This window comes from Ogataea angusta (genome assembly GCF_019207475.1).
Source record: "Ogataea angusta isolate 61-244 chromosome Unknown 61-244_NODE_1_length_1302399_cov_90.877568, whole genome shotgun sequence".
Classification (NCBI taxonomy): Eukaryota; Fungi; Ascomycota; class Pichiomycetes; order Pichiales; family Pichiaceae; genus Ogataea; species Ogataea angusta.
The window spans coordinates 1,244,467-1,269,618 of NW_025065215.1; the positions used below are offsets into that span (position 1 = coordinate 1,244,467).

Genomic DNA, 25,152 nt, shown 5'->3' on the forward strand with positions numbered 1-25,152 from the left:
AAATAAGTTCCAAGAATATTTGCCACTACAATTACACCTTATGACAGTAAGTAACATGTCTTTTGCCGAAGATAAGCTGACTTTTAAGGACCAGAAAATGCAAGTCGACTCTCCTCAGGAAGAGAATATTGATGAGGGACTCTACTCGCGTCAATTGTACGTTCTGGGAAAAGAGGCCATGCTCAAGATGGCCTCGTCCAATGTTCTGATCATAGGTCTGAAAGGCCTGGGAATTGAGATTGCAAAAAATGTTGCCCTGGCAGGTGTGAAGTCGTTGTCCATTTACGACCCTACTCCTGTCTCGTTGACTGACTTGTCTGCCCAATTCTTCTTAACTGAGAACGATATCGGCAAGTCTCGCGCCGAAGCGTCGTTGCCTAGACTGGCCGAGCTTAATGCCTATGTGCCAATCTCGATCGTGAGCGATCTGACGGCAGAAACTATTTCCAGCTTTCAAGTTGTGGTTACCACAGAGACTCCATTAGAGAAACAACTGGAGATCAATGAGCTTACCCATGCTAAAGGGATCAGATACATAAATGCAGATATCAAAGGACTCGTTGGTCAGCTGTTTGTGGACTTCGGCGATGCTTTTACGATTTTCGATCCAAACGGAGAAGATCCGCACATGGGTATCGTCTCGGATATTGAAAAGGATGGCACTGTCACCATGTTGGACGACAATAGACATGGATTGGAAGATGGAGATTACGTCAAATTCTCTGAGGTGCAAGGTATCGATAAGTTGAACGATGGCTCTGCTTATAAAATTAAAGTGTTGGGACCATACGCCTACCAATTGGTAGATTTTGATCCAAGTTGGGGAACCTACGTCAAGGGAGGAATCTACACGCAAGTCAAAATGCCAAAGCAAATTTCCTTCCAAAAGTTATCTACTCAGCTAGAAAACCCTGAGTTTTTCTACTCAGACTTCGCGAAGATGGAAAGACCGCCTCTCTTCCACCTTGGATTCCAAGCTTTAGATGAGTTTGCAAAAACCCATGGCCGGCTTCCAAAACCCCATTCTGAGAATGATGCATCAGAGGTTTTGGATTTGGTGAGGCAGCTCAACTCCAAATACCCAGGCATACTAGGCGGTGCTGACATTGACGAAGATTTGATAAAGGAACTCTCCTATGGGGCCAGAGGTGAATTGCCAGCAATGGTGGCTTTCTATGGTGGTCTAGTTGCTCAAGAAGTTTTGAAGGCTTGCTCAGGTAAGTTCGGACCAGTGAAACAATGGCTCTATTTCGATTCTTTTGAATCCCTTCCGGAGAGTAAAGAGTACCCTCGTACTGAGGAGACCTGCAAACCAATAAATTCCAGATACGATAATCAAATCGCTGTGCTTGGATTGGATTTCCAAAGAAGGATCGCCAATTTGAAAGTGTTTTTGGTTGGCTCTGGTGCTATTGGATGTGAAATGCTGAAGAATTGGGCCATGATGGGTCTGGGAAGCGGCCCGGAGGGAAAGATCTACTTGACCGACAATGACTCTATTGAAAAGTCAAACCTCAACAGACAATTCTTATTCAGGTCAAAGGATGTGGGTAAAAATAAGTCCGAGGTTTCGTCTCAAGCAGTGTGTGCCATGAACCCAGACTTGACGGGCAAAATAGAGCCTAGAACTGATAAGGTTGGTCCAGAAACTGAGCACATATTCGACAACGAATTTTGGGAAAGTCTCGATTTTGTGACTAACGCCCTGGACAATGTTGAGGCCAGAACCTATGTCGACAGGAGATGTGTGTTCTTCAAAAAACCACTCTTGGAGTCTGGTACCTTGGGGACAAAGGGTAACACGCAGGTTATCATCCCACACCTTACTGAGTCATATTCTTCTTCCCAGGATCCACCAGAGAAGTCAATTCCACTTTGTACATTAAGATCTTTCCCAAACAAGATTGATCACACCATTGCTTGGGCCAAGTCGCTTTTCCAAGGGTACTTTACTGACGCTCCAGAGAATGTCAACCTTTATTTGTCACAGCCTAACTTTGTTGAAAGTACCTTGAAACAAAGTGGTGATGTGAAGGGAATTCTAGAGTCTATTAGCGCTTACCTGACCAAAGACAGACCCTACACTTTCGATGATTGCATCAAATGGGCCAGACGCAAGTTTGAGGAAACCTTCAACCATGACATACAGCAGCTACTTTACAATTTCCCTAAGGATGCTGTTACGTCAACTGGTGCCCCATTCTGGTCTGGACCGAAAAGGGCACCGGATCCTTTAGTGTTTGATATCAACAATGATGACCACTTCCATTACATCGTCGCCGGTGCCAACTTGTTGGCTTATGTGTATGGTCTCAAAGGAGACCAGGGAGATCCTGACAGGGCCTACTATGATCGCATTTTGTCCTCTGTCACTATAGAGCCATTCAGTCCTAAGTCCGATGTCAAAATTCAAGCCAATGACAATGACCCAGATCCTAATGCTGATATGGTGATGGACCAAGGGGCCATCGAGAAGCTTGCTGCTTCGCTGCCAACTGCTTCCTCCTTGGCAGGATATAGACTGAATGCTGTGGAGTTTGAGAAGGATGATGACACCAATCATCACATTGAATTTATCACTGCGGCCTCAAATTGCAGAGCCTTGAACTACCACATTGCTACTGCAGACAGATCTAAGACCAAATTTATTGCTGGCAAGATTATTCCAGCTATTGCTACCACGACTGCCTTGGTCACCGGCCTGGTGTGTTTGGAGCTCTACAAGGTGGTTGACAATAAAGTTAATATTGAGAAGTATAAGAATGGTTTCGTCAATTTGGCCCTGCCCTTCATTGGCTTCTCCGAGCCTATCCAGTCTCCATCCGGCAAATACAATGATAAAACGTTCGACAAAATTTGGGATAGATTTGACTTGTACGGAGACATGACTTTGCAAGAGCTTCTCGATTACTTCAAAGAGAAAGAAGGTCTTGAAATCACTATGCTGTCGCATGGAGTTTCTTTGTTGTATGGATCATTCCACCCTCCAAGCAAACTGAACACAAGGTTGCCACTGAAGTTAACCGAGCTTATAGAAACAGTGTCCAAGAAGCCAGTTCCTGAACACGAGAAGACTTTGATTTTTGAGATCTGCTGCGATGATCAAGAAGGCGAGGATGTTGAGGTTCCTTACATCTGTGTCCATCTCCATAAATAATCACCCTAGTTAGTTAATGAGTTGATAAAAAAGATTTCTTCTGTTCGAAAGCGTATTGTAGTTTCCTTTCTCCTTGATGATTCCGTCCTCCATGTACGCCACTGTATCTGCTATCTGCATCAGTTCTCTCTGATGGCTTATCACAATAATGGTCACGTGTTTTTTTAGTCCCAAAAGAATTTTTGCTACCCGCTTGGTATTTTGAGGGTCCAACGATGCAGTACACTCATCGAGAACTAGAATTTTAGGCGACCTGATAAAAGCTCTAGCAATGCAAAGCCTCTGTAGCTGTCCCCCAGAAATCAGGAGGTTAGAAGAGCCACCGATGCGCGAAAACAAATTGTCCGGAAGGCTGTGAACAAAATTTGCCATATCCACCAGATCGAGAGCTTCATATATTTGTGCATTTGTAACGGTTTTATGCAAATTGTACGTCAAGTTCTCCAAAATGGTTCCATCAAAAAAGTAGTGTTTTTGAGTGACAACAGCAACTTCCTTTTTGAGCTCACACATATCAAGCTGATCAATGTTTGCACCGCAAAATTTGATTAATCCTTTCTGAGGACTGTAGAGCCGTAATAGGAGATTTAAAAGTGTCGATTTCCCGCAGCCAGATCTCCCCACAACGCAAGTAATCTCGTTCATGTTGAGAGAGAAATTGAAATTGCTCAACACTGGAGATGCGCCCGGATCGTAACTAAATTGCACATTTTGAAATCTGAGCAATGGCTTATTTGGGTTCATTCTCGGCTTGGCTGTTCCATAAGACTCCTGGAGATTTTTCGGAAGCTGGATCAAAGACAGGATCTTCGTAAAGACTAGCACACCTTTGTTCACGTTGGGCATCGAGGAAAGCACAGCAGAAACGTAACCTACAGTAAACATGATCAAAGCTACCACCTGCATCATCTGGACCAGTGTGATCAAGCCCTCAGACACTAGTCTGATTCCATAGTACAGCATGATTGCTTGTGAGAGATAGATTGCAATGTTTTGTGAAGCCATGGCCATGGAAATAATTAGTGCCCGCTGCTTTCCTGCAGTTTTCAATTGATTCGTGTGGTCGTTAAATCTGGCCTGAAAATAGTTCTGAAGATTGAGTGAGATCACTGTTTTCATTCCCAGCACACTCTCATGAACAACTCCTTCCACGTCATTGGATGCTTGCTTGTAGTTTGCCTCATATTTTTGCAAGACAATTGAAAATATTGTCGAGAATATGACGAAAAGGGGAGCAAAACTGAGGCCAACTAGTGCTAATTTCCAACAAACAATTAGAGACCAAACTAGAGCAATTAGTACCAGGGCAATAATAGAGATGAGCTGACTTGGTGCATCTGAAATCATGGTTCTGAGGTCCCTTATATCATTGATAAGCAGCGACGAAAGAGCGCTTGGATTTATATTCTGAAACCAACACACAGGCTGAGCGAAAATATTATCAACAGCCCTGTTTCGTAATTGATCGACCAATGTTTCTGAGCTCTTGCTCAATGCCATCTTAGAAATAAATAATGAGAGTCCATCCATCGTTGCCACGCCCAAAAGAACCAGAGACCATTTCACCATATAAAAACTGGACACCTGCTGTCCGACTGACACTATCCCAAGGATTAGTTTGGAAAGAAAATAGGTGAACAAAGGCGTCATGGATGCATTCACAACGGAAAGTATAATGCCGAGCAGGAAACAGACCCTGGAACCAAATGTAAGAACATGCCACAGCTGGCGAACGAGTTGCAACGCGCTCACTTTTTTGGGAGTTTGGCTTTCCAGTTCGTTTGATTGATCTGATTTCTCCCCGGCATCCTCTTCCTCATTCCCATGCTCAAAAGGATCATCTGGGGTCTCCAGCTCGTACTGGAGGGAGGCGAACCTGGTCTCCCCTTTTAGGAGGTCAATCTTAAAGCCTTGCTCCCTAATCTTGCCATCTTCCATAAGAACAACGTAATCAGAATCTGCAATCTCCGTGTAGTCGTGTGTCATTATGACTGTGGTCCTTCTTCTTCTGTGTCTTTTGAGCTTTCTCAGAATCGTAATTCGCTGATTATAGTCTACCGCTGACAAAGCTTCGTCCAAGATCAACACCGGAGTATCTCTCATGATTGCCCTAGACAAAGCAACTTTCTGCCGCTGACCTCCACTCAGTGTCACGGAGCCAGGACCTCGCCCAATTCTCGTATTGAATCCTGCAGGTAGAGAAGCTATTAGTTGATCCAGGCCAGAAATTTGCAAGGCCTCGTTCAGTAACTTGGGAGCAACGGGAGTAGGAGAAGCTAGAGACAGGTTTTCAATGATGGTACCATCGAAAAGAGTGCATTGCTGCTGGACCAAAGTGATCTGCGAAGCCAGCCAACTTGGATCCAGTCTCGAAATATCATAGTCATCACAGGTAATTCTGCCATCAAAGTGATACAACCTGAGGATTAGGGACGCAAGAGTGGATTTCCCTGAGCCTGATTTTCCAACTATGTACAACAGTTGGTTTGCAGGGATTTGCAAGGTGATGTTTCTGAGCCCCCAATCGTCTCTAACGGGATATTTGAAGAAGACATTGGCGATCCTGATATCACCCTTTATATCATGTTTGGGCTGAAACCCTCCTTCGTAAATGCCTTTTGAGCAGTCCACACTTTCAAACACAAACTTGAGTGAACTATGTGCGGTCTTCAGACTCACAATCTGAGAGGAGATGGTTGAGAATATCCGTGAAATGGTCAGACAAGAATAGAAACAAGAAATAATGTCGCCTGAAGAATTGAGGTGATTGCGCACTAAAAACGATCCATACCAGAAGCTCTGCACAAACATCATGAGCGCCAAAAACTTGATCATGCCCGTGTTTAAGTTGAGGAAGAGCTTCATTTTCAAAAAGCTCTGAGTGGTCAGTTTAGTAGCAGCATCCAGTTTCCTTTTTTCCAGGGACGAGGAATCAACGATTTTGACCCACACATAATTGAGCAGATTCCATTCTAGGACCTTGATTGTGTCTTCCGAGTGTTTGTTTTCCAAAGTGGTATATTTTTCGACCAAAAATCCCCAAACTCCAGTAACCAGTACAATTATGGGGATGGTGGTCATGACGAGCAATGTTAACCTCCATGAATAATAAAAGCTAAGTACTAGTAAGGCACAAAGCATAGCAACTGATTTGATGAGCATCTCAAGACACTCGGAGATACCCATCCTGAACTCCTCAATGCATCTGTTCACTTGCATTAGATTAGAATTAAGATCCGACTTTTTGTCAAACCATTCTAGTCCCTTTCGAAGCAATGATTGGTACACTTCCTGTCGACAGCGATTTTGTTGTCTCTCCCCAGCAAGAAGAAAGCCAGTCAGCCCCAACCAGTTGAAAAATGTAGCACCAAGTCCGACGAAAGCGATTGCGAAACAAAACCATTGCACATCTGCCACGAAATCATAGCTGTGTGAATATTCGTTTCGACCAAAACTCTCCAGCTTATTAAACACCCTTGCTAGCAGCACTGCAACTATAGCAGGCACCATAGCAGAAAGGGTGGTAAAACCTATTGCAGGCAGTAGCAGCCAGCAGTCTTTGGCCTCGATAAACGTAAATAGCCAAGGTTTGCGGCACACGTCCGTGACTCTTGAGGTATCCAGAACCGATGTTATGGTCACAGGAGACCCAGAGAAGTCCTTTTCATCCATTTGGTGGCATTGTGATTGGGTTCACATCGATATATATTGGGATCAAAAGATTCAGTTTGATTTCTTTAAATTTCCGAATTGGGAAGATCAATGGAGACTGTGATGAAGTGCTAAAGAAAATGCTCCAAGAAAAATTTTGTGTAAAAAATTCAACTCCTTCCTAACCATTATTGTACTTTTTTGCTCACGCTAACGTGTGTATCGGAGGACCGATACAACCGTCAGCAGCCATCTAATGATGAAAAATCTGATAGGGACAACTGACTAATATGATGATAGTTGTTGGAATATAGATAGATAGTAAATTTTCTGACAGATGGTTCGAGCTAGCTAAATAAGTACGAGTAAGTGTTAGCCCTGAACAAGTTGCGTACCTGTACTCATAGAATCTCCAATGCCTGAAATAGGCAGCTTGCATATCGATAGAAATTTACAGATCAAGCTGTCTAAATTTGAGGGCAACTAAATTAAAAAAACTTGTTTTTTAAAATAGATAGATAGATGACTGATCAGGGTTGGGTGTTGGTGCTGCTTACGGCAGTGACCACTATCGCCGGCTGTCTAGTGGTGTACACAGACACTGTGTATCGTGTGTTGTTCCCCAGACTTTACGAGAAGCATCCATTTAACATTCAGAAAAATACACCCTTCCTCGTGGCCACATTGTCACTGAGTTCCGGTAGCTTACTATTCACCTCGCTCAACAGACTGCTTCCTGAAGCAGATAAATACTTGGAAAAGCTCAAATCTGTTGAAGGAAAGCCAGAATTGCGCAAGGCCCTGCTGGTTACCTTCTTCTTCATAGGTATCTTCTGTTGCACCTTGCTCAATCTGGCGATCCACTTTTTCACCAACGAGAGCATCGTCCATTGCGTTCATGACGACGAGTATGGCCGTTCAGATTCGGAGACGTCCGATTTGGAGTCCGCCTCAGAGGAAAGTCCTTTGCTGAATCATGGACATAAACCTCACGACTACCTTTCACATAATGCTCACAATCAATCTTCAGTCGGCGCAGATGCCCAGCGAGATTACGCAACAGTCCCTAAAAAGATGTCCCTAGTGGACCTATCGTTGAAAACCCTGAAGGGTGCCGAAGTCCAGGGTGAGTGTTTGGGCACGATAGATTCTTGTCAAGAAGAACTTATTGCACGCCATCATCTACATGCTGGCAGAAAATTGTCCCATAACGAGTTACACTTCTGCACCTTACCGAGCGAAGAGAATCTCATGTTTTTCGACAAGGACAAAGAACTCATTGTCAACAAGAGTGAGATTTGCTCAAAATTCCCAGAGTTGGAAGTTAATTCCCCTTTGCTGGTCAATGTCCACGACAGCCCATCGATTCATAGACATAATGATCGCTTCCAGCTTGGCCATTCCAAAAATAGTGAGGAACACCGCGGCCATGAACATATACACAACTCTGACTCACGTTCGCTTGAACACCATCATCACCACATTCAAACGCCCTTGTCTCGTCTGCTTTCCATTGGACTGCAGACGGTTCTTGCAATCACCATTCATAAACTTCCAGAAGGGTTCATTATGTATTCTACAGCCCAGGCAGATCCTAGCCTGGGACTTTCAATATTTCTCTCGATGTTCATCCACAACATAGTGGAAGGATTTACAATGACGCTACCGCTTTCCATTGCGCTGAACAGCAAGACGCGTGCATTTTTCATATCAAGCATACTAGGAGCTAGCGCTCAGCCTATAGGAGCAGTGCTGGGATGGATAATATTCAGAGGAAATCTCGATTTGGATCAGGACATTAATTTGCTACTATTTGGCTCTTTGATAGCAGTGACATCTGGGTTCCTCACATACGTTGGTGTTCAGATGATAACAAGTGCTGTTGGATTTGGAGGAAAGCAGGAGAGGGTGCTAGGGTTTGCCTTCATTGGCATGTTTTTGATTTGTCTTAGTAATATCCTAATTAACAAGGATTAATCGACGCGTCGACTTCAAAGAAATTTGTCTTTGACCTTTATTTTGTAGTACATGCTTGTTCACTGATGGGGCAAAAGACAAGTAAACTAAACAAAGAGGATATCTCAACTCTGAGACAAGAAACGAAATTTTCTGCGCGAGAGCTCCAGCAATGGTACAAAGGGTTTCGTAGGGACGTCCCAAACGGCCAACTGACAAAAGAGGAATTTACCAAGATTCATAAACAATTCTACCCGTTTGGCGACCCTACCGAGTTCTCTTCATATGCATTTGAGGCCTTTGACACAAATGGGAAGGGTTACATTGACTTTCATAGCTTCATTATTTCTTTGAGCTTGGCATCGCGAGGCTCAATAGAAGACAAGCTTAAATGGTCATTCAACGTGTATGATCGTGATAGAGATGGCTTCATCAGCTATGATGACCTCCTCACAGTAATAAAAAGCATATACAGAATGGTGGGCACCAGCACATTGCATCTATCTGAAGACGAAGCTACTCCAGAGCTGAAAGCGGGCAAAATATGGCAAGGTTTTGGCAAACAGCTACACGACTCCCAAGATCTCATATCCATCGAAGAATTCATTAATCATAGAAATTTGAGTTCCGAGGTGCTTGAAGCACTGAACATATACAATGATCTGGTGTGATCCAAGCTTTCAGATTCTCTCCGCTGTCCAGACGGCAACTTTGCATGTGAGCTTAATGGTTTCTGTCAGCAACCAGTATGGCCTAGCATTTTTCGAGTCGTGCTCAATTGCTGTGTCCAGATGCTCCAGCTCCTCGTCTCTAAACACCTTTATAGTTTCCTTCAGGCTCTTAATATCCGCTGAATCCGATGTCGTATCGCTCCCAATCTCTTCGACGTCTTGAAATCCATTGGACAGCACACGCAGTTGCTGGTTGTAATGGTTCCCGATGACAGTTTCCACAGCTTCGGTGCAAGCCATTGCTCCTTCCTTACCCAACATACCGGTGAAGAGTCCCATTGCAAATGCACCTGCTTTCCAAGCTGGGGTCAGCAATGACGGACGCACTCTGTGGTCGACCTGCAAACGATTGAAAGTATTATGATGATGTATTTCCTGGTCCCACATATGTTTCAGGACGGGCTTGAGTGCAGGCTTGTGCGACAGCGCCATATACTGACCTGCGTAAATCAGGTCCGCTCCAAGTTCTCCAGCCTGGTCGACGCGGATCACTCTATCCAGATATGCTTTCTGAGCTGGTGAAAGAGCTTTGTGCGTACTTTGGAATCGCTTGAATAGGAGCCTGTTCATGGATTTATAGAGTTTTGGTGGTACCATAAATTAATTATATTTTGTAGTCTGTCAGCAGCGAACGCGTGCAAGATCTATAAATTTACCTTCGGGAAGACTTGAATACAGGGATATCGTCATCGTCGTCAATAGCGGGCTGCTGCACCCTGGCAGCTGATCGTAGTGAAATTGGTCGTTTGCGTCGTGGGAAATCGAATTCTTGGTCAAGCTCGGGAATTTGTTCTTCTTCAAGATGGATTCCTTCTCGTGTGAGAGCAGAGTTATAGCTTGACGGTTTGAGCCGGATATAAGAGGCCATGGCATCGAATACAACATCTCTCAGCTCACCGCTGTCGGATTTACGGAAATTGGAGTAATCCTTGCGGCCATTCCATTTGGGGTTTGCACCCATATACTGGTGCGGCTGGAATTCTTTGACGGCAACACTAAATTTTGTCACTTTTGGTTGCAAAGTCTCCGCATCCACCTCCCGATCCTGGCTTTCTTCTTTCACCTTTTTTGCCTCTTTCAGAACTTCGACCAGAGGCAGCTCATGACGAACTTCGTCTTTAGGTGCATAAGTAGGTGTAGGAATAGACTCAATTGTGCCATTATTTGGCTCGTTCTTGTCATTTAGTTTTTCATGATTAGTAGACTTTAGCAATGCTTGAAATTTTGCAACCGCTTCTTTACCTGGAGAAGCTTTGATTTCATTTGATGCTGAAGTGGGGGTCGCGTCTTTTTCTGGAGAACGTCGCAGGTCGCTTTTTATAACTTCAAAATCGTCAATATTTGGGAGGAACATCTGCGAAGACCCTAAAGAGCCGGGTATTCTCTTAGACCGCCTCTGGCTTGGTTGAGAATCCAATGAAGAGTGAGTTTCCCTATCACCAGGATTAGCAGACGGAAGCTCTTCAGCAGCAAACATTTCGATCTCCTCCACTTCAGCAACTGATGGATTAAAGTCGAGAACCACCTTGATTGGTGTGTTTTCGTCGACAACCTTTCTGAATCCACTGACATTCTCCTGATAACGATTTAAACGAAAAACCAGCATGTCCGAAGGCCCTGGTTTTCTGAAGCGAATACCACTCAAGCCTTTCAAGTCAGTATAAGTTTCTCCAATAGTAGCCAGGCAAATTGGATCATCTTTCCAATATTTCTCGAAATCTGATTCCAGTCCCGACAAATTAATTTGTTGTAGCCATTGCTTGTCCATGATTTTGATCTCAGGGTTGGAACGACATAGCTCGATTAACTGACCAATTGTCTCTTCGCCAGAGACGATGTAGTGAGTTTTATGGCGATCATCGGTTTGAGCCACATTTTGCAGCTCAGGGAAGACTCCATTTGTAACCATATCCTTCCAAATAGCTGTCATGAGAAAACCTTTTCCGCGGATGCTAAGACCTCCAGTACCTGAACTAAATCGCAAAACCTCTTCATGTCCCAAAGGGACACCATTGATCTCCACAGCACCTATCTTTGGTCTAGGACACACATTTGCAATCTCAAGGGTGTCGCCTTTAGCCTTGAACGAAAATTCGAGCCTCGACACCGACTTATGCGGTATGTGGAATTCTGCATCTTTTTTGCGTCCAACTAAATACACTTTGTCGGGCAGCAGAAGATGCAATATGCCATCGTCCGGGGACTCGACAAGCCACATTGAAGCGGAGAAGATATATTTTATGATTATTTATGATTATTTATTTTTGAATTACAGCCGTAACAAATGGACTGAAAATAAATATGGTAGTATACACAATTCAGAGATTGCCACACCATGTTCACTTGAGCTGCTTCAGATTCTCATAAAACTGGACAACATCCTCACTGACCCTGATGCGCCTTTCATCAAAGTTCACAATCTCGAGATTTCTTGTATCCACACATCTACTTAGAGCAACGTAAACCTGACCTTTTTCGAAGATCTTGGTCAGGTCGACCTTCACGCGCTCCAATGTTTGTCCTTGAGACTTGTGAATGGACAAGGCCCACGAAAGCAGGATTGGGAGTTGTTCACGACTTAGGTCGCTATTAGATTCGGGGGAAAATGGTACTGGTTCTATAAGTTTCAGTGAACTATGGGAGAATTTGACCAGAGGCAAAACTTCTGAAAGCTTAGAGTTCTTGGCAGTCCGAATCATTTGCTTGGCAAGTTCTACTTGCGAAGGACTATTATAATTTGTGGCCAGAAACTCGTTGTACAATGCTTCGTCCTGGGCAGTCGGCTCATTTCCAGTGAATCTCGATGCCATTACCAGGAGGTCGGTGTGCATTGGCCTTTCATACTCCTTGAACGTGTTGGTGAATAAAGTCCAAAGTGCTATACTGCAGAAGCAGACTATTTTCCCGATCGATCCATTCACCAATTGAGGATCTTCCAGGTCGTTCTTCAGATACATTATTTGCGCACCTTCCTTGAGTTGCAAAACCTTGGCACACATGAGACCATCCAGTTGCTTGACGAACATTGCAGGGTTTCCATTGGGAGGGAAATTGTCGCGACTTTGAAAAGTGTAGACACGTCCTGGAAGCGAGTTCAGTCGCTCCAAGTTAGCACGATCCACCTCTTCCCTTGTAGGGTAGAGCTCTGTAGGGTAAATACCGTCATCGTATTGGAGGGGACGTTCCAGCCGTTTGAATTTTTGCTTGATTTCATTGGAGATTTTTCCAATTCTCAGGGCATTCAACATCTCGATCAAGTCAGAGTCGTTCTTTTGTCTGAAAACTTTAGTCAGCAGAATGGTCTCATCAATACACTCTTTCCAGCTGACCGCGTCAAAACAAAACCTAGCTGCGCCCGTTTTGCTCAGTGAAACAGGCGGGAGTTGGAAGAAGTCTCCTGTCAGAACCAGCTGAATGCCGCCAAATGGTTTGTTGCTACCTCGAATTTGCTTTGCAATGTCGTTCAGCTTGTCGAAAAAGTTGGAATCGATCATAGATAACTCATCGATAATTAACACTTTGGTTCCTTTCCACCTTTCAACAATGCTTCTTCTGCTTTTTATCATGCTCACTAATTTGTTCACTGGCCCAGAGCCCAGACCTATACCGGAAAATCGATTGATTGTGGTGCCCTCAATATTAGTCGCCGCCAACCCAGTCGAAGCGGTCACCGCAATGGAACTGGAACCATATCTGTTCCTCAATCGTTTGATTATTTCACGTAAGAGGAAAGACTTACCAGTACCTGCAGAGCCTGTATAAAAAATGTTCTTGCGCTCGTACAGAACCATTTCAATGACTTTACGCTGTTCCTCCGAAAGAGACCCGCTAATGCTGTTGCCGTTTTGAGACGACTGTTTGTTTTGGTTGCGAGGATTTGAAATCTTCTTCACATTCAAATTCGACCACGGCACTGACCTTTGGCGTGAAGCTGACACCGGCTTGCGTGCGGGCAGCTTCACAGATCTCCCAATGTTTACCTCTGGTCTTGTCGATACGTCGATCTCTGTCTGTTCAAATTGTATCTTTTCAATTGGTTTTGAGTGTTTGAAGCTGGATGGTTGAGAGGTAGACACGTCTAAAGCAGGTGTCTCCAACTGGCCAAATCCAACACAGGAAACCGATCGGTCCAGTTTTGCGCGTTTGTGCGCGTTTTCTTTATTTTGCAGGAACTCTTCATCGTTAGACACGCTTCTCTTGTCTAATTTGAGTGCAGAGAACGGCTGACTGGGCTTGATATCCCGATTAGGTTTCGAGGAGCTTATGAACGACGCAAGGGTGGACTGCTTGGAAGTCCTTGGCTTCTTGGAATTGGTCGTGTTTAGCGACACATTGAACATCTGATCAAATGCCTGTCGGATTGTTTTGATTTAAAATACGCGAATTGATCGATCTGCGCGACGATCGACGCTTTGGACCGAGTCGAGGTTTAAGATTTTCTTTGTGGCTTTTACGCGCCAAAGTTTTCACACACAGGAATACGAGATTGTTCATGCGCATTTCTCTTGCATTTTGGAAGAAATCCCAGCCTTCAACCCGGCCTAAAATAATAATATGCATGTGAATATAGGAAATGTTTACAAAATAGGCAAGTGAATGTTCATTCCAGCAGAAATGAATCAGCGCCAATGAAACAGAGTCAGTATAATTGAGACTCTGCATATTCGATTCTGCATAGTTTGTTTGAGAGCTGGGGAAGTTAATAATAGTCTTGTGTGAAATAAGTGTTTGCACCTGCATGAAATGACCTCTCATGGTTTGCTCGACTGGTGACTTTTTTAAACTGGAAATTTCCCATAACTTGTCTTCCTCAATCATGACTGAAAAGCCCTGGGTCGACATCGAAAAAGGCGGAGGTTGGATTCCGCAACGCAAATTGTGTACTTTGAACCGGATTCTTCTGTACATTCTCATTTGCCTCTGTATCCTGACCGCCATTGTGACGGTCAGAAAGTCCTCGGTCCACTCTCACTATCTCATGATGCCTGATCCTCACGCAAACCAGGAACCCTTCATTATTGACAGCCGCTTGCACAGGGCTCGCAGCTCACAGAGGATGCCGTATGATACAGAATACAGTGTTCTGGTTAACGCTGCCAATGCAAGAATAAAGAAGCCAGAAAGATCGGTAGCCGTGCCTGTCAAGAAAAACCCAGTTGTTTTACAGAAAGAGGTCGAGGCAATTACGCTTGTGTCCAAACTGGTTTTGGTCGTCGATTCGTTGAACCGCAAATACGAGGACCTCGCTCGAAACTTGTGGGGGGAGCCTTTGCTGATGAACCTGAGCAAGCACCCTTACGACGAGGCACTCAAAGACTACATGGTAGACTACTTCAAGGTCGAGAAGCTGCCCATTCTGCTTGTGAATGGAAAACCGATGGTGAGTGGAGACGACTTGAATGAGGCGAAGTTTGCTCGCATCAATAGACTCATCAAAGAGAACCTGGATTAATTAGATACCCGCCTGGCAAGTTCTCCCACGCTGGTCCTTATTTTCGGAAAGCCATATTTTGCTCTTAGGATTATGATAGAAACGAATATTTATGATGCATAATTATTTCTAAATTTAAAATTGCGGAAAATGGGTGTACGTACGGCAATTCGGCAACTTACTAACAGCTAGAACGATGGAGGCTCCATTCCGTCCAGGAAGCTTATTGTGAACTTCTATGCCTCGGAGAATGGGAAGGAAAAAGGCAAACCGCTGAACGCTTTTGCTGTTTGTGCCCTATCCAATGAAAAGCTAATCCCTCCCGTTGTCTCAGACTACAGAGGCCAGCTATTCAATAAGGATGCGCTTCTTGAATTCCTACTCAATAAGGAGTATCTAAAGAATGATAAGCTAAGTCATATCACTTCGCTCAAAGACGTCGTGGAGCTCAACATCAAGTTGGATCAAACTACACTAAAGTGCGAGCTTACTTCTTCAGAGTACGACATTACATCAACAGTCGTGCCCAAATTCGCGTACGTGGTACCCTGTGGATGTGTGATGTCAAAGAACGCTCTAGTTTCTCTTCTTTCTTCTACAAAGATCAGAGAATACGCTACAACGCGATGCCCGCTTTGCAATACCGAGTTTTGTACCCGCGACCTGATCGAAATAGACCCAGACGAGGAGGAGTCACGAGTTCTGGAAAAGCGCATGAATTTGCTCAAGGAGGAAGGGCTACACCACTCACTCAACGCCCGGAAGAAACGAAAGTCTGTGTCCGGGGAGAAAAGCGCTAAAAGGAGCAAAATTAAAAGCGCAAAGCCTTGACCGCTTTGTATGGGATTCCCAAAACTATGTACATTATTGCCGATTCTGTTCGGCCTGTTTGGCCTGCATCTCCTTTTGTAGGGCGAGTCTTCTCTCGTTTTCTTTGCCAGTCAGGTATAAAGTGTATCCGACATTGGCGCTCATGTAGAGCGATAACCCAACAAGTCCCAAAACAGTGATACGGTGCGCCACATCAGTAACTCTGGTATACCACGGATAAGCCTTAGACATGGTAGTGGTGTGCAATAAAATTGAATTTATTTGATGAAGGAAAAAATTTGGGTTACGAGCGTGTATCTATTAAATCAAGCCATAGACTTGCGTTTGAAAAGCTTTTTGAAGGTGCTCTTTGGAGAAGACAGACTGGCGGACGATATGCTATTGCGGAGCGTAGAAACTGACTGGACGCTGCCAGACTTGCTGATTTGGTCCTTTGAGTGTTTAGATTTCACACGAGGGCTGTCTCGGGACTGTCTTCGGTTCTTGAGGAACGATTCCAGGCTACCATTATCATTGCCTATCAGATCGTACACCACACAATGATCCTGATCTATTCTGGCGGCCTTTAGGATAGAATTCACAAATCTTATGAACGAGTCCGGTGTGAAATCAGACGGAAGCTCTGTTCTAGAGATGGCTTGCTCCAGAGCTTTAGTTTTGGCTACCACGGCCGACGCCTGGCGCTTCAAATCGTCCAGATTTATGCTCTGTTTCTCCAATATCAGCTGGTTGAGTTCGTCGTCTCCGTCTTCCAGCAACGCCTTGATGAAATCTCTGGATCCGAAATCTGTGTCATCCAGCCCCAGCAGTTCTAGCTTCAGCTCGCTCATGACAGACTTCCTTTTGGACTCCTTTGAAACTACATTTTCCGCATTCTTTGAGTCGAGAAGCGAAGCAAACTCAGCAAGTCTTAGGTACTTGTCAATCAGGAATGATCTGGACGGAAGTTCGCTCAAAATTTCCTCAGAAGCGTTCAGCGAGGGTTTCCCCATCGTATTGGTCATTTCAAGTTTCTTCTCGGTAAAATCCATTTTACGCCCGCTTATTCGGTCACAGTACAAGCGCAGCTCATCGTTCCGTTTGCTGAGGAAGTCCTCATTCAGGCGAAGAAGTTCTGGGTCTTTATGCGGAGCAAACTGTGATCTGTTTGCAAGCGTCATAAGAACTTTAGCGATCAACGTCAGAGTCTTGGAAACCCTTCCCAGTTGGTGATTCTTCGACAAGTTGAACAGTTTTGGATTCAAAATTGCCGGACACAAAAACCGGAGGAAGATAAACGAGCACAGAGCGTTCAGAGGAGTCTCCGTATCGCATGGATCCACGGAATGCTCGACCTTGCTTCTCAAACGGCCCCACTCCTGCTTGAGTTCTTTGGGAAGATCATTGGACGTGGTAAAAATTCTGTTCCACAGTTCCTCGACGTAGTTGAGAAGATTTTGGTAGTGTTCCTCATGGGTATTTGGATATGCTTTCGGGTTCGGATCGCAAATCAGATTTTCGGCGCAGATTTGGGCTATGAAGTCTCCCAACAGCTTTTCAAGGTATTCTTGACCGATCCTGATCTGATACTTCTCCAAAGAAGTCGAGAGGAGCGATCTTCCGCGGAACAGAGTGTTGAGATTATTAGTGAGCGAGGTTGAATGTCGTTTTGATCCAGAGTTTTTCAGAGTCTCCAGCTCGAACGACTCCAGCTGCTCAAAATACTCGTGCTCCATATTGGCGCTTTGGTAAATATCCAGCAGCATTTGCGACAACTCGTCCACATTCTGAGGCTCAATCAATGGGGTGACAAATTGCAAAAGGTCCCGCACATCAATACCTTTCATCATTCCCTCAAACATTCTATAGTTTTGGTATGACATGATATGGACTTCTTTAAGACTCAAGTTGATTGTGATGGATCCAATTTCGTGGCTCTGTTCGCCATAAAGCGGTAGTTTCTTCATCGTTTGCGGCTCGCTCATAAAGTCGGGTGTTACGAATGCTCCTGCAATCACTGGATCTTCCTCCATCAGATTGTAGACTGAGCTGTTGTTAGATGACTTCAAAACGAGCTTGAAGAACTCTGCAGACGGAGGAAGGTCCAGATCAAACAATTCCTTCCAAAATGGATTCTGATTCGAATTCTTAACGATAGCAGTTCTGTACCATGGTCCTCCCCACATATGCAGCTCGACATAAAGATGAAGATTTTCGTTCAGAGAAGGATTGTTGAATTTGGCTTCAACAACTTCCAGCTTGTAATTTTTAACTAGCCTCATTCTTTCCTCAGTAAATCTGTTTCCGATATATTCCATCTTGGTGAAAGTCTTGAGAGCAACAATCCAGTCTCTCAGATCTATGCCTAAATCAAATTGAACAAGAATCCTGTGGCTATTTGAGAAGGACTTTCCGTTCTTCAGGATGAACGCAGAGTCGTCCTCGCTATCAATTTCGTTCGCATACCGATGGTTTCGACGGAGCTCGTTTATTTGCCCAACAAAGAGGATGTTTGGCTGCTGGAACACAGAATGATGCAGAGGCCTAATTTCAGAGCAGTAAATTTTTGTAATATCAACAGAGTACAATAATGTGCCATCACTCTCGCACAGCAAATCCAAAATACCATCGTGCTTCAGATATCCCATAGCTGTAAACCATCCTTCCGTTTGTTTGTCTTCAGAAGGATACAATGGAGTTTTTGGCAATTCACTGAGCTGGACTTTCTTGTAGTTAGGAGCTGGTCCGTAAATACGAAATCTACAGACCAGTAAGTCATTGGTTCGAAGATTCTCGTCATGAACAATAGACCTGTTAAAAGAGTATTTGTTGTAATATCCTTGTGGTTTCAAGTTCTGCCATACCATAAGACATGCAAGCAAAGGTTCGAATTCAGATTGTTGGGCTTTAATAAACACAGTTTTCAGATCCAGGCTTTTCACTTTCAGCACCCGAGGCTCAGAGAACAACTGGACTTCGCATTTCTGAAGACTAGGGATCATCACAGCATCCCCATCCATTATTAGCTCACCTTTTGGTGTTATCTCCAACGATGCTTCACTCCATCCCTGCGAGTCACCATTGAGGGCGTCAAACTTATAGGACCATTTGACACAGTCCAGAGTCACACAGCCCCCATTGCGGAGCATATAGTCCTTCAGCTCACTCTTCGCCATTGAATTGCAGCCAATATATTGCAAGCCCTAGAGATCTCAATGATCGAAAAGCTTAAATGCGAAAAATGCTGAAAGGTTGCATGAAAAAAAAGAGCTTTCCAAAAGCGGAAATTGAGTTAGGAGAGTAGTTGTACGGATAATAGTGAGTTTACTGCTACGGCACAGACAGATGACAATTACGCAGTATGTATGACCTCTGAGGTATGGAATTACGCCCTGAATGTCAGATATTGAATGCTCTAGGTGCCTCACCTTCAGGGCCGATGTATTCAGGTTCTCTCCATGGTCCAACGTCAGACAACAGTAGTCCACCCTCAGCCTCGCTGACTTCACTTTTTCCTCCAAACTTGACTGGCAAGTTTTCGGCCGGGATCTGTTTGAGCAACTCCTTTTGGTAGCTGGCACCCAAAATGAAAATCTTGGAAACAGTAACAGGGTCCAAAAACGGCTTGAAGAGCTTGAACACGGTGGAGAATCCAAATGGAGAGTTAATCAGATAGAACTTGCCCATTCTTTCGGGGTAGTAATCTTGACCAATTTTAGACGCTTCTCTCACGTATGAGAGCACCTGGGATGCAGCAGAGATCGATATTCCTTTCAAATCCAAAATTGTGCACGAAGTTTCAACTAGAACACCAGCTTTTCTCGAGCATGCAGGAAGTCTATATCTGACAAACGATTCATATTCCCAAACGAGATTTTTCAACATGCGTTCTTGAGTGGTAATTTTGTACATTTCAGTGAGATTCACAGACCCTAGCTCCTCAATGTAAAGTGGGCGTCCATCCTTGTCAGTCTTGTGGTAGTACTGTGGGTAATACTTGGCAACCAGTGGCTTTTCCTCGTACTTGAAGTCCTCCAAAATGGTATCCGTTCCAAATTCCTTTCTCCAATTCTCGCAATTGATAAACATCTCCTTTGCCTTCATCACATCAAACTTCCTGGCCCTCAAAAATCTAAGCAAGCTTGGCTCATCGAGTCTAAGCGTGTAACCCTCAGCCTCGAGTAAAGTTTTGAGCTGTTCGAGAGCCGATTTCTCACTGTCAGTCAGATAACCAGGGAATCCTGTCTGGCCGAGTGGAGGCTCTGCCACCTTGTCAGGAAGAGTTGCCAAAATTTCCTCGTCTGAAACCATCCTAATCACTAAGGGAACTATCTGTTAGGCACAATGTAAAATACTGGTAAGTAATTTGCTATAAACATTGCAGGTAGGGTAACCGGGCCAAGGCGCGGCCACCTGGTCCCAAGGTTGAAAAGAGAAAACAAAGAAACGTTTCACCGCTTAGGTAAGCCAACGAAGAAGCAATTCTATCATGTCTGGAAACCCTTGCATGTGAAAAAAATCCAAGAGTTGAAGCATCAGTTATCGACGACCATAAGTGGAAGTCGTTAAGCACATGCGCCACGATGATGTTCCTGCAAGTTGAAGGCCAATGGTGTGGCAGCATGTCAGCCTAAATCCACTCTAGGCTGGCTGCACGAGTGATCTTATTGTTTTTTTTATAGTTCGGCATTTACTCGGTATGAGGTTTTTTCGATCAATTTCCTGAGTACAAATAGCTACCGAGTACTGACAAACTTTCTTGCAAGAAAATCTCATATCAACGTTCCTCTGATTAATCGTGATCTTCAAATCAAAGGATGGCCTCTTCACAATCACTAGCCTCTGGCCTGACCGAGGATAAATACGAGTCTGCGGCCGAATCTCTGAATGAGAGCCAAAGGTACTCTGCGAATTACGATGCCGAGGATTCTGAAATTCCTTACTCCACTGCACAACAAGAGGACACCGAGCAAGAGGAGGTGGAGCATTACGTCAACGATACAGCTTCGCAACAAAACACTCTCCATAAAGAAGAGAGCAATGACGACTATGCTGGTGAACTGGATAGAGAGATAAGCAGGGTGGCCACGAACTTGTCGCGTTTTTCAAGCAGAATTTTACACCGCAGCCAAGAAGAGTCCACCAGCGCAGAGAAAAGCACGGAAGAGGAGGAAGGCTATGATCCTCGTACCATGGCTTGGGATGGGCCTGATGATCCTGATAACCCTTTCAACTGGCCAAACTGGAAAAAATGGTCAGTCACCATGACGATCGCGTTTCTGTGTCTTGTGATTTCACTTGGATCCTCCATTTACGTGGACGCTGTTCCAGAAATGATGGCCAAATGGGGCATTTCGCAAACACTGGGCCTGGCAGGTCTGACACTCTATTTGGTCGGTTTGGCCTTTGGTCCAGCGATTGCTGCTCCATTGTCCGAGGTGTTTGGACGTAAGATCATTTACTGTTCGACTCTTCCGATTAGTATGCTTTTCATCATGGGTGTCGGTCTTTCAAAAAACATTGGCCAGGTTTTGGTTCTTAGATTCTTCGCTGGTTTCACTGCCTCCGCTGCTCTGGCAATTGGTGGAGGTACTGTCACCGATATTTGGAAGCCTCACGAGCTTGGAATAGCCATGACCTTGTTTTGTATGGCTCCCTTGTGCGGTCCTGTGGTCGGTCCGATCATTGGTGGTTTTGTTGCCGAGAATAAATTCTCAACTGATATGAACAAAGTTGGTGGCCTCAGATGGACAATGTGGGTCGACCTTTTTTTTGCTGCTGCTGTTTTCATTCCTCTTTTTTTGGCTCCAGAAACTTATAGACCTATTATCATGAGACAGAGGATCAAGAAGAGAAATCTCAAGCGCAAAAAGACCATGCCGCTGGCCAAATTTATCATGATTTTGGTGTTCATTACATTGCTGAAACCTATGGAAATGCTGGTGGTGGAGCCGATTGTGCTTGTGTTCTCTATCTACACTGCTTTCATTTTCGCTGTGCTTTTCGGCTTCTTCGAAGCTTTCCCAGTCATTTTCAGAGGTCAGTATGGCATGTCGCTTGGCATTTCTGGCCTTCCATTTTTGGGTGTTGGCCTAGGTATCGTCTTTGGTGCTATTACTTATGTTTACATTGACAAGAGGATATTCTTCAGACGCTACCCAGATGGTTACATCGGTCTCAGAGACAAAAACGGCAACAACCTGCCTCCGTCACCAGAGTCTAGACTTCTGCCATGTAAGCTGGGAGCAGTGGCAATGCCACCAGCTCTGTTCTGGCTTGCATGGACGGGAAGACGCTCTGTTCACTGGATGGCTCCAATTGCTGCGGGTGTGCCATTTGGATTTTCCCTGATTTTGATCTTTTTCTCTATCTTGACCTATTTCAGCATGTCATACCCTCCAATCTCTGTTGCGTCGGCTTTGGCTGCCAACAATTTACTGAGATATATTGTGTCATCGGTTTTTCCATTGTTCACGGTCCAGATGATGGAAAACCTCCACATATACTGGGGTGTCTCCGTTTTTGCATTTATCGCGCTTGCCCTGGCCCCAGTTCCATGGTTGTTCACCAAATGGGGTCCTCCTCTTAGAGAAAGGTCCAAATATGGATTTGCTGCGGAGGAAAAACAGAAAGAGGCAGCTGCCACGAAAGAAACTGAAGTCTAGAAATAATATTTTACAGATTAATGTCCACTTTAATTCGAGTTTTGCTAAATGTCTTCTTGACGTAGACCAAAGTACCCGTCAGGGGCTGTAGATGGATCTTTTAGAGACGTTTGTCCCATACTCGCGTCTGTTCCAGAATAAGAAACCAAGTTTCCCCACCAATTGATGTCCTTTTCGTGGTATTGAACTGCGAAGAAGATAATGATGCCTCCGAAGGCAACACCGGCGTCCAGCGCAGAAGCAAGAATATAATTATATTTCTCCCACCAGCCAGAATATCGTTTTTTGATAACGTGGTTGAACGCAAAACACACGTACAAGCCAGGAAGAAAATAACTCAAGTTGTATGGAGCGTAGTTGAGGAAACCTCCAATGATAACGGCTGGTTCAAACCACTTGGTTTGTTTGCGGTTAAATCTTCTGATAGCTAGACAGACGAGAGCCAATAGGAAACCAATTAGGAAACACCATGGAAGCACAGGATACATTTTGTTGAACACTCTCTTTGGCCCGATTACACCCCAGAACACAGACGAAGAATAATAGGACGTTTCGCTTGGACAAGTAAAGTTGTTGGACTGGTCTGGAGAACAGATGTTTTCGACGTAGTTGATTTCCCAATTAATGACCACTAACGAAATAATGATCTGGAAAATAGTCCCCGTGAACTGGCCACGGAAAACTGCTCTTGGCGGGACTTTGGCATAGTGTGCAATCTTTTGATCGTAAAGATACTGCTGTGCCTGGCCCGTGATGTTGAATCCCAGCGCCTGTAAAAACATCAAGGCATCACCATTCCCTGGAATAGCGTAACCCACTATGAGCTCAACAAAAACTTGCAACGTGAAGTAATAACCGGTGACAGCGTAAATCACGTTCAAAGGAACGACAAAAACCAAATTGATAGCCAACACTAGGAAAATTCCCCAAACTGGGGTGTTGGCCGGATAAACTTTGACACAGACAATAGCAAACACCAATGCCATGAGCATGACAACAATGAAGAGCCATTGGGGCACCTCTTTGTATTTGGCCATCATTCTAGAATGTGGGTCCTTCAGGACGGTGTTTGTGTTTGTCCTGATATCGTTCCATATCGCCTTGAACGACTGGATCAATGTCTTGCTCTCAGAAATTAGAACGTATGGAATAAGGAATGTATAAAGTGCACAGTTAGCTCCCCAGCTAACCAGCATTCCCGCGGAAAGATACGGTGGACCATACGATTTGTATTTGTCTTCGTCGAGCCTTCCATTTGTGAGAACGCTACCAACTTCATATAGTTCTCCAGTATTAGTGTAAATGTTATTATCATTGATCGGCAAGTATGCAGTCCACCTGTAGTTGCTGTAGTAGAGTCCCAGAATGACGAAAAAGCCAATAAACATGCCAATCATCATGTTCATATAGGTGTAAAAAGGGAAAGCGAGTGGCAGCCAGTAACCCACGATATTCCAATCGAAGGACGCAATTGGGTTTAGTCCAAGCCCCAGCATCGAACCTGTGACCACAGCGAGGTTGAAGTTGTCTGGCTTGATCCATGTCATCCAATTGAAGTAAGAAAGGGCCTGGAATAAGTAATCTGGCACCCACATGTAAAGGAAGGAACAGATGAAGACCACGAAAAAGAACTTATAACGAGTGATGACCCAACCGTGTATTTTTTCCTTCTTGTCTTTCTTCAGCAACGCCTGATTCAATGCGAGTGTGGGCAGTATAGTTGGCCAGACGGCTCTGACTGGATAAATCACAATTTTTCTCAACACCCCTGCAAAACCAAAACCGAACAGCTGGGTAGCAAGAGATATTAGAATTTGGTAGCCGATCGTGATCCACTTATTGCCATAGAATATGTCAAGCTTCTCAACATAGAAGTTGGAACCAACATACATACCACCAATGGCAATATCAAACATCACTGTTGCGAACATCTGCTCCTTGTAAGTCCAAGGTCCAGGGTTGAGTGAGTGTTTGGTACCGAAAACTGTAAGTCCCCAATCTGGCAATATTTTCTGCAACACAAGCCCGCTCGGATACATCAGCATTTGACACACAGATGACGATATGTAGAGGGACGGTTGTCTACGAGAGAAAATCTCGTTGACACCAGTCCCTACAATACACCACAAGAAGCCCAAAAAATATGCACGGATTGTCTCACATGGAATTTCGGGGTCATCTCTTGGAGACGTGACAGCACGGACTTCGGGATACGGTGAATGATATTCGTTCAAGGTGGCATGCAAGCGCACTTGGAAGTCCCAGTCTTGGTAAGGAACCCCCAGAGACTCGTCGTAACCCTTTACAAGTCTCTCCATCTCTTCATAGTCTTCTTCAGGGAAGTTGGGGTCACCTTCGTGGTCGTCAAGGACACGAGCCAAGATCTTGAGACCCTCGTCGGTTGACATTTCGGTAGCTTTCTCGTAAAGATACTCGACATCCGGCAATGACGCATCCTCGGTCATCACATCTGCGTGTCCAAGCTTGGCATAAAGCGCATGCTTGTAGTGGGAGTTATCCAGAAAAGCAGTCTTTTCCTGCAAACCATCCTTTTCCTTGTATTCTAAATCAGCCATGACGGTTCAAGTACAATTCGATAGGCATAGCCTTTCTTATATGGCAACAGAATACGAGCTTCGCATTTAGCCTGAATCCCGGTCTTAACTCCTAACAGCGAGAGGCTTGTGGCTGGGGCTTGCATCAGAAGTAAGCAAACAATAAGATACCCAGCAATAAGCTCCTAGCTTTATT

At 44.6% G+C, this 25,152-nt stretch overlaps 12 protein-coding genes across 12 annotated transcripts; 5 read left to right on the plus strand and 7 right to left on the minus strand.

Moving 5' to 3' along the window:
* Nucleotides 1-40: 40 nt before the first annotated feature.
* Nucleotides 41-3,157, plus strand: KL928_000761 (uncharacterized protein; the record flags this gene model as incomplete). Its single annotated transcript, XM_043206492.1, has 1 exon — nt 41-3,157. The coding sequence occupies one exon, from the start codon at nt 41-43 to the stop codon at nt 3,155-3,157; it is 3,117 nt and encodes a 1,038-aa protein (XP_043062656.1).
* Nucleotides 3,158-3,166: 9 nt separating this feature from the next.
* Nucleotides 3,167-6,829, minus strand: KL928_000762 (uncharacterized protein; the record flags this gene model as incomplete). The annotated part of the gene is made up of 1 exon (XM_043206493.1): nt 3,167-6,829. One exon carries the CDS (start codon nt 6,827-6,829, stop codon nt 3,167-3,169), a length of 3,663 nt encoding a protein of 1,220 aa, XP_043062657.1.
* A 501-nt stretch (nt 6,830-7,330) lies between these two features.
* On the plus strand, nt 7,331-8,785 carry KL928_000763 (uncharacterized protein; the record flags this gene model as incomplete). The annotated part of the gene is made up of 1 exon (XM_043206494.1): nt 7,331-8,785. One exon carries the CDS (start codon nt 7,331-7,333, stop codon nt 8,783-8,785), a length of 1,455 nt encoding a protein of 484 aa, XP_043062658.1.
* Nucleotides 8,786-8,850: 65 nt separating this feature from the next.
* KL928_000764 (uncharacterized protein) lies at nt 8,851-9,435 on the plus strand (the record flags this gene model as incomplete). Its single annotated transcript, XM_043206495.1, has 1 exon — nt 8,851-9,435. One exon carries the CDS (start codon nt 8,851-8,853, stop codon nt 9,433-9,435), a length of 585 nt encoding a protein of 194 aa, XP_043062659.1.
* A 9-nt stretch (nt 9,436-9,444) lies between these two features.
* On the minus strand, nt 9,445-10,092 carry KL928_000765 (uncharacterized protein; the record flags this gene model as incomplete). The annotated part of the gene is made up of 1 exon (XM_043206496.1): nt 9,445-10,092. One exon carries the CDS (start codon nt 10,090-10,092, stop codon nt 9,445-9,447), a length of 648 nt encoding a protein of 215 aa, XP_043062660.1.
* Nucleotides 10,093-10,147: 55 nt separating this feature from the next.
* On the minus strand, nt 10,148-11,713 carry KL928_000766 (uncharacterized protein; the record flags this gene model as incomplete). Its single annotated transcript, XM_043206497.1, has 1 exon — nt 10,148-11,713. One exon carries the CDS (start codon nt 11,711-11,713, stop codon nt 10,148-10,150), a length of 1,566 nt encoding a protein of 521 aa, XP_043062661.1.
* Nucleotides 11,714-11,834: 121 nt separating this feature from the next.
* On the minus strand, nt 11,835-13,835 carry KL928_000767 (uncharacterized protein; the record flags this gene model as incomplete). The annotated part of the gene is made up of 1 exon (XM_043206498.1): nt 11,835-13,835. The coding sequence occupies one exon, from the start codon at nt 13,833-13,835 to the stop codon at nt 11,835-11,837; it is 2,001 nt and encodes a 666-aa protein (XP_043062662.1).
* A 476-nt stretch (nt 13,836-14,311) lies between these two features.
* KL928_000768 (uncharacterized protein) lies at nt 14,312-15,757 on the plus strand (the record flags this gene model as incomplete). The annotated part of the gene is made up of 2 exons (XM_043206499.1): nt 14,312-14,904; nt 15,268-15,757. 2 exons carry the CDS (start codon nt 14,312-14,314, stop codon nt 15,755-15,757), a joined length of 1,083 nt encoding a protein of 360 aa, XP_043062663.1.
* Nucleotides 15,758-16,062: 305 nt separating this feature from the next.
* KL928_000769 (uncharacterized protein) lies at nt 16,063-18,912 on the minus strand (the record flags this gene model as incomplete). The annotated part of the gene is made up of 1 exon (XM_043206500.1): nt 16,063-18,912. The coding sequence occupies one exon, from the start codon at nt 18,910-18,912 to the stop codon at nt 16,063-16,065; it is 2,850 nt and encodes a 949-aa protein (XP_043062664.1).
* A 223-nt stretch (nt 18,913-19,135) lies between these two features.
* On the minus strand, nt 19,136-20,047 carry KL928_000770 (uncharacterized protein; the record flags this gene model as incomplete). Its single annotated transcript, XM_043206502.1, has 1 exon — nt 19,136-20,047. The coding sequence occupies one exon, from the start codon at nt 20,045-20,047 to the stop codon at nt 19,136-19,138; it is 912 nt and encodes a 303-aa protein (XP_043062665.1).
* Nucleotides 20,048-20,553: 506 nt separating this feature from the next.
* KL928_000771 (uncharacterized protein) lies at nt 20,554-22,401 on the plus strand (the record flags this gene model as incomplete). Its single annotated transcript, XM_043206503.1, has 1 exon — nt 20,554-22,401. One exon carries the CDS (start codon nt 20,554-20,556, stop codon nt 22,399-22,401), a length of 1,848 nt encoding a protein of 615 aa, XP_043062666.1.
* A 44-nt stretch (nt 22,402-22,445) lies between these two features.
* On the minus strand, nt 22,446-24,977 carry KL928_000772 (uncharacterized protein; the record flags this gene model as incomplete). The annotated part of the gene is made up of 1 exon (XM_043206504.1): nt 22,446-24,977. The coding sequence occupies one exon, from the start codon at nt 24,975-24,977 to the stop codon at nt 22,446-22,448; it is 2,532 nt and encodes an 843-aa protein (XP_043062667.1).
* Nucleotides 24,978-25,152: the final 175 nt, after the last annotated feature.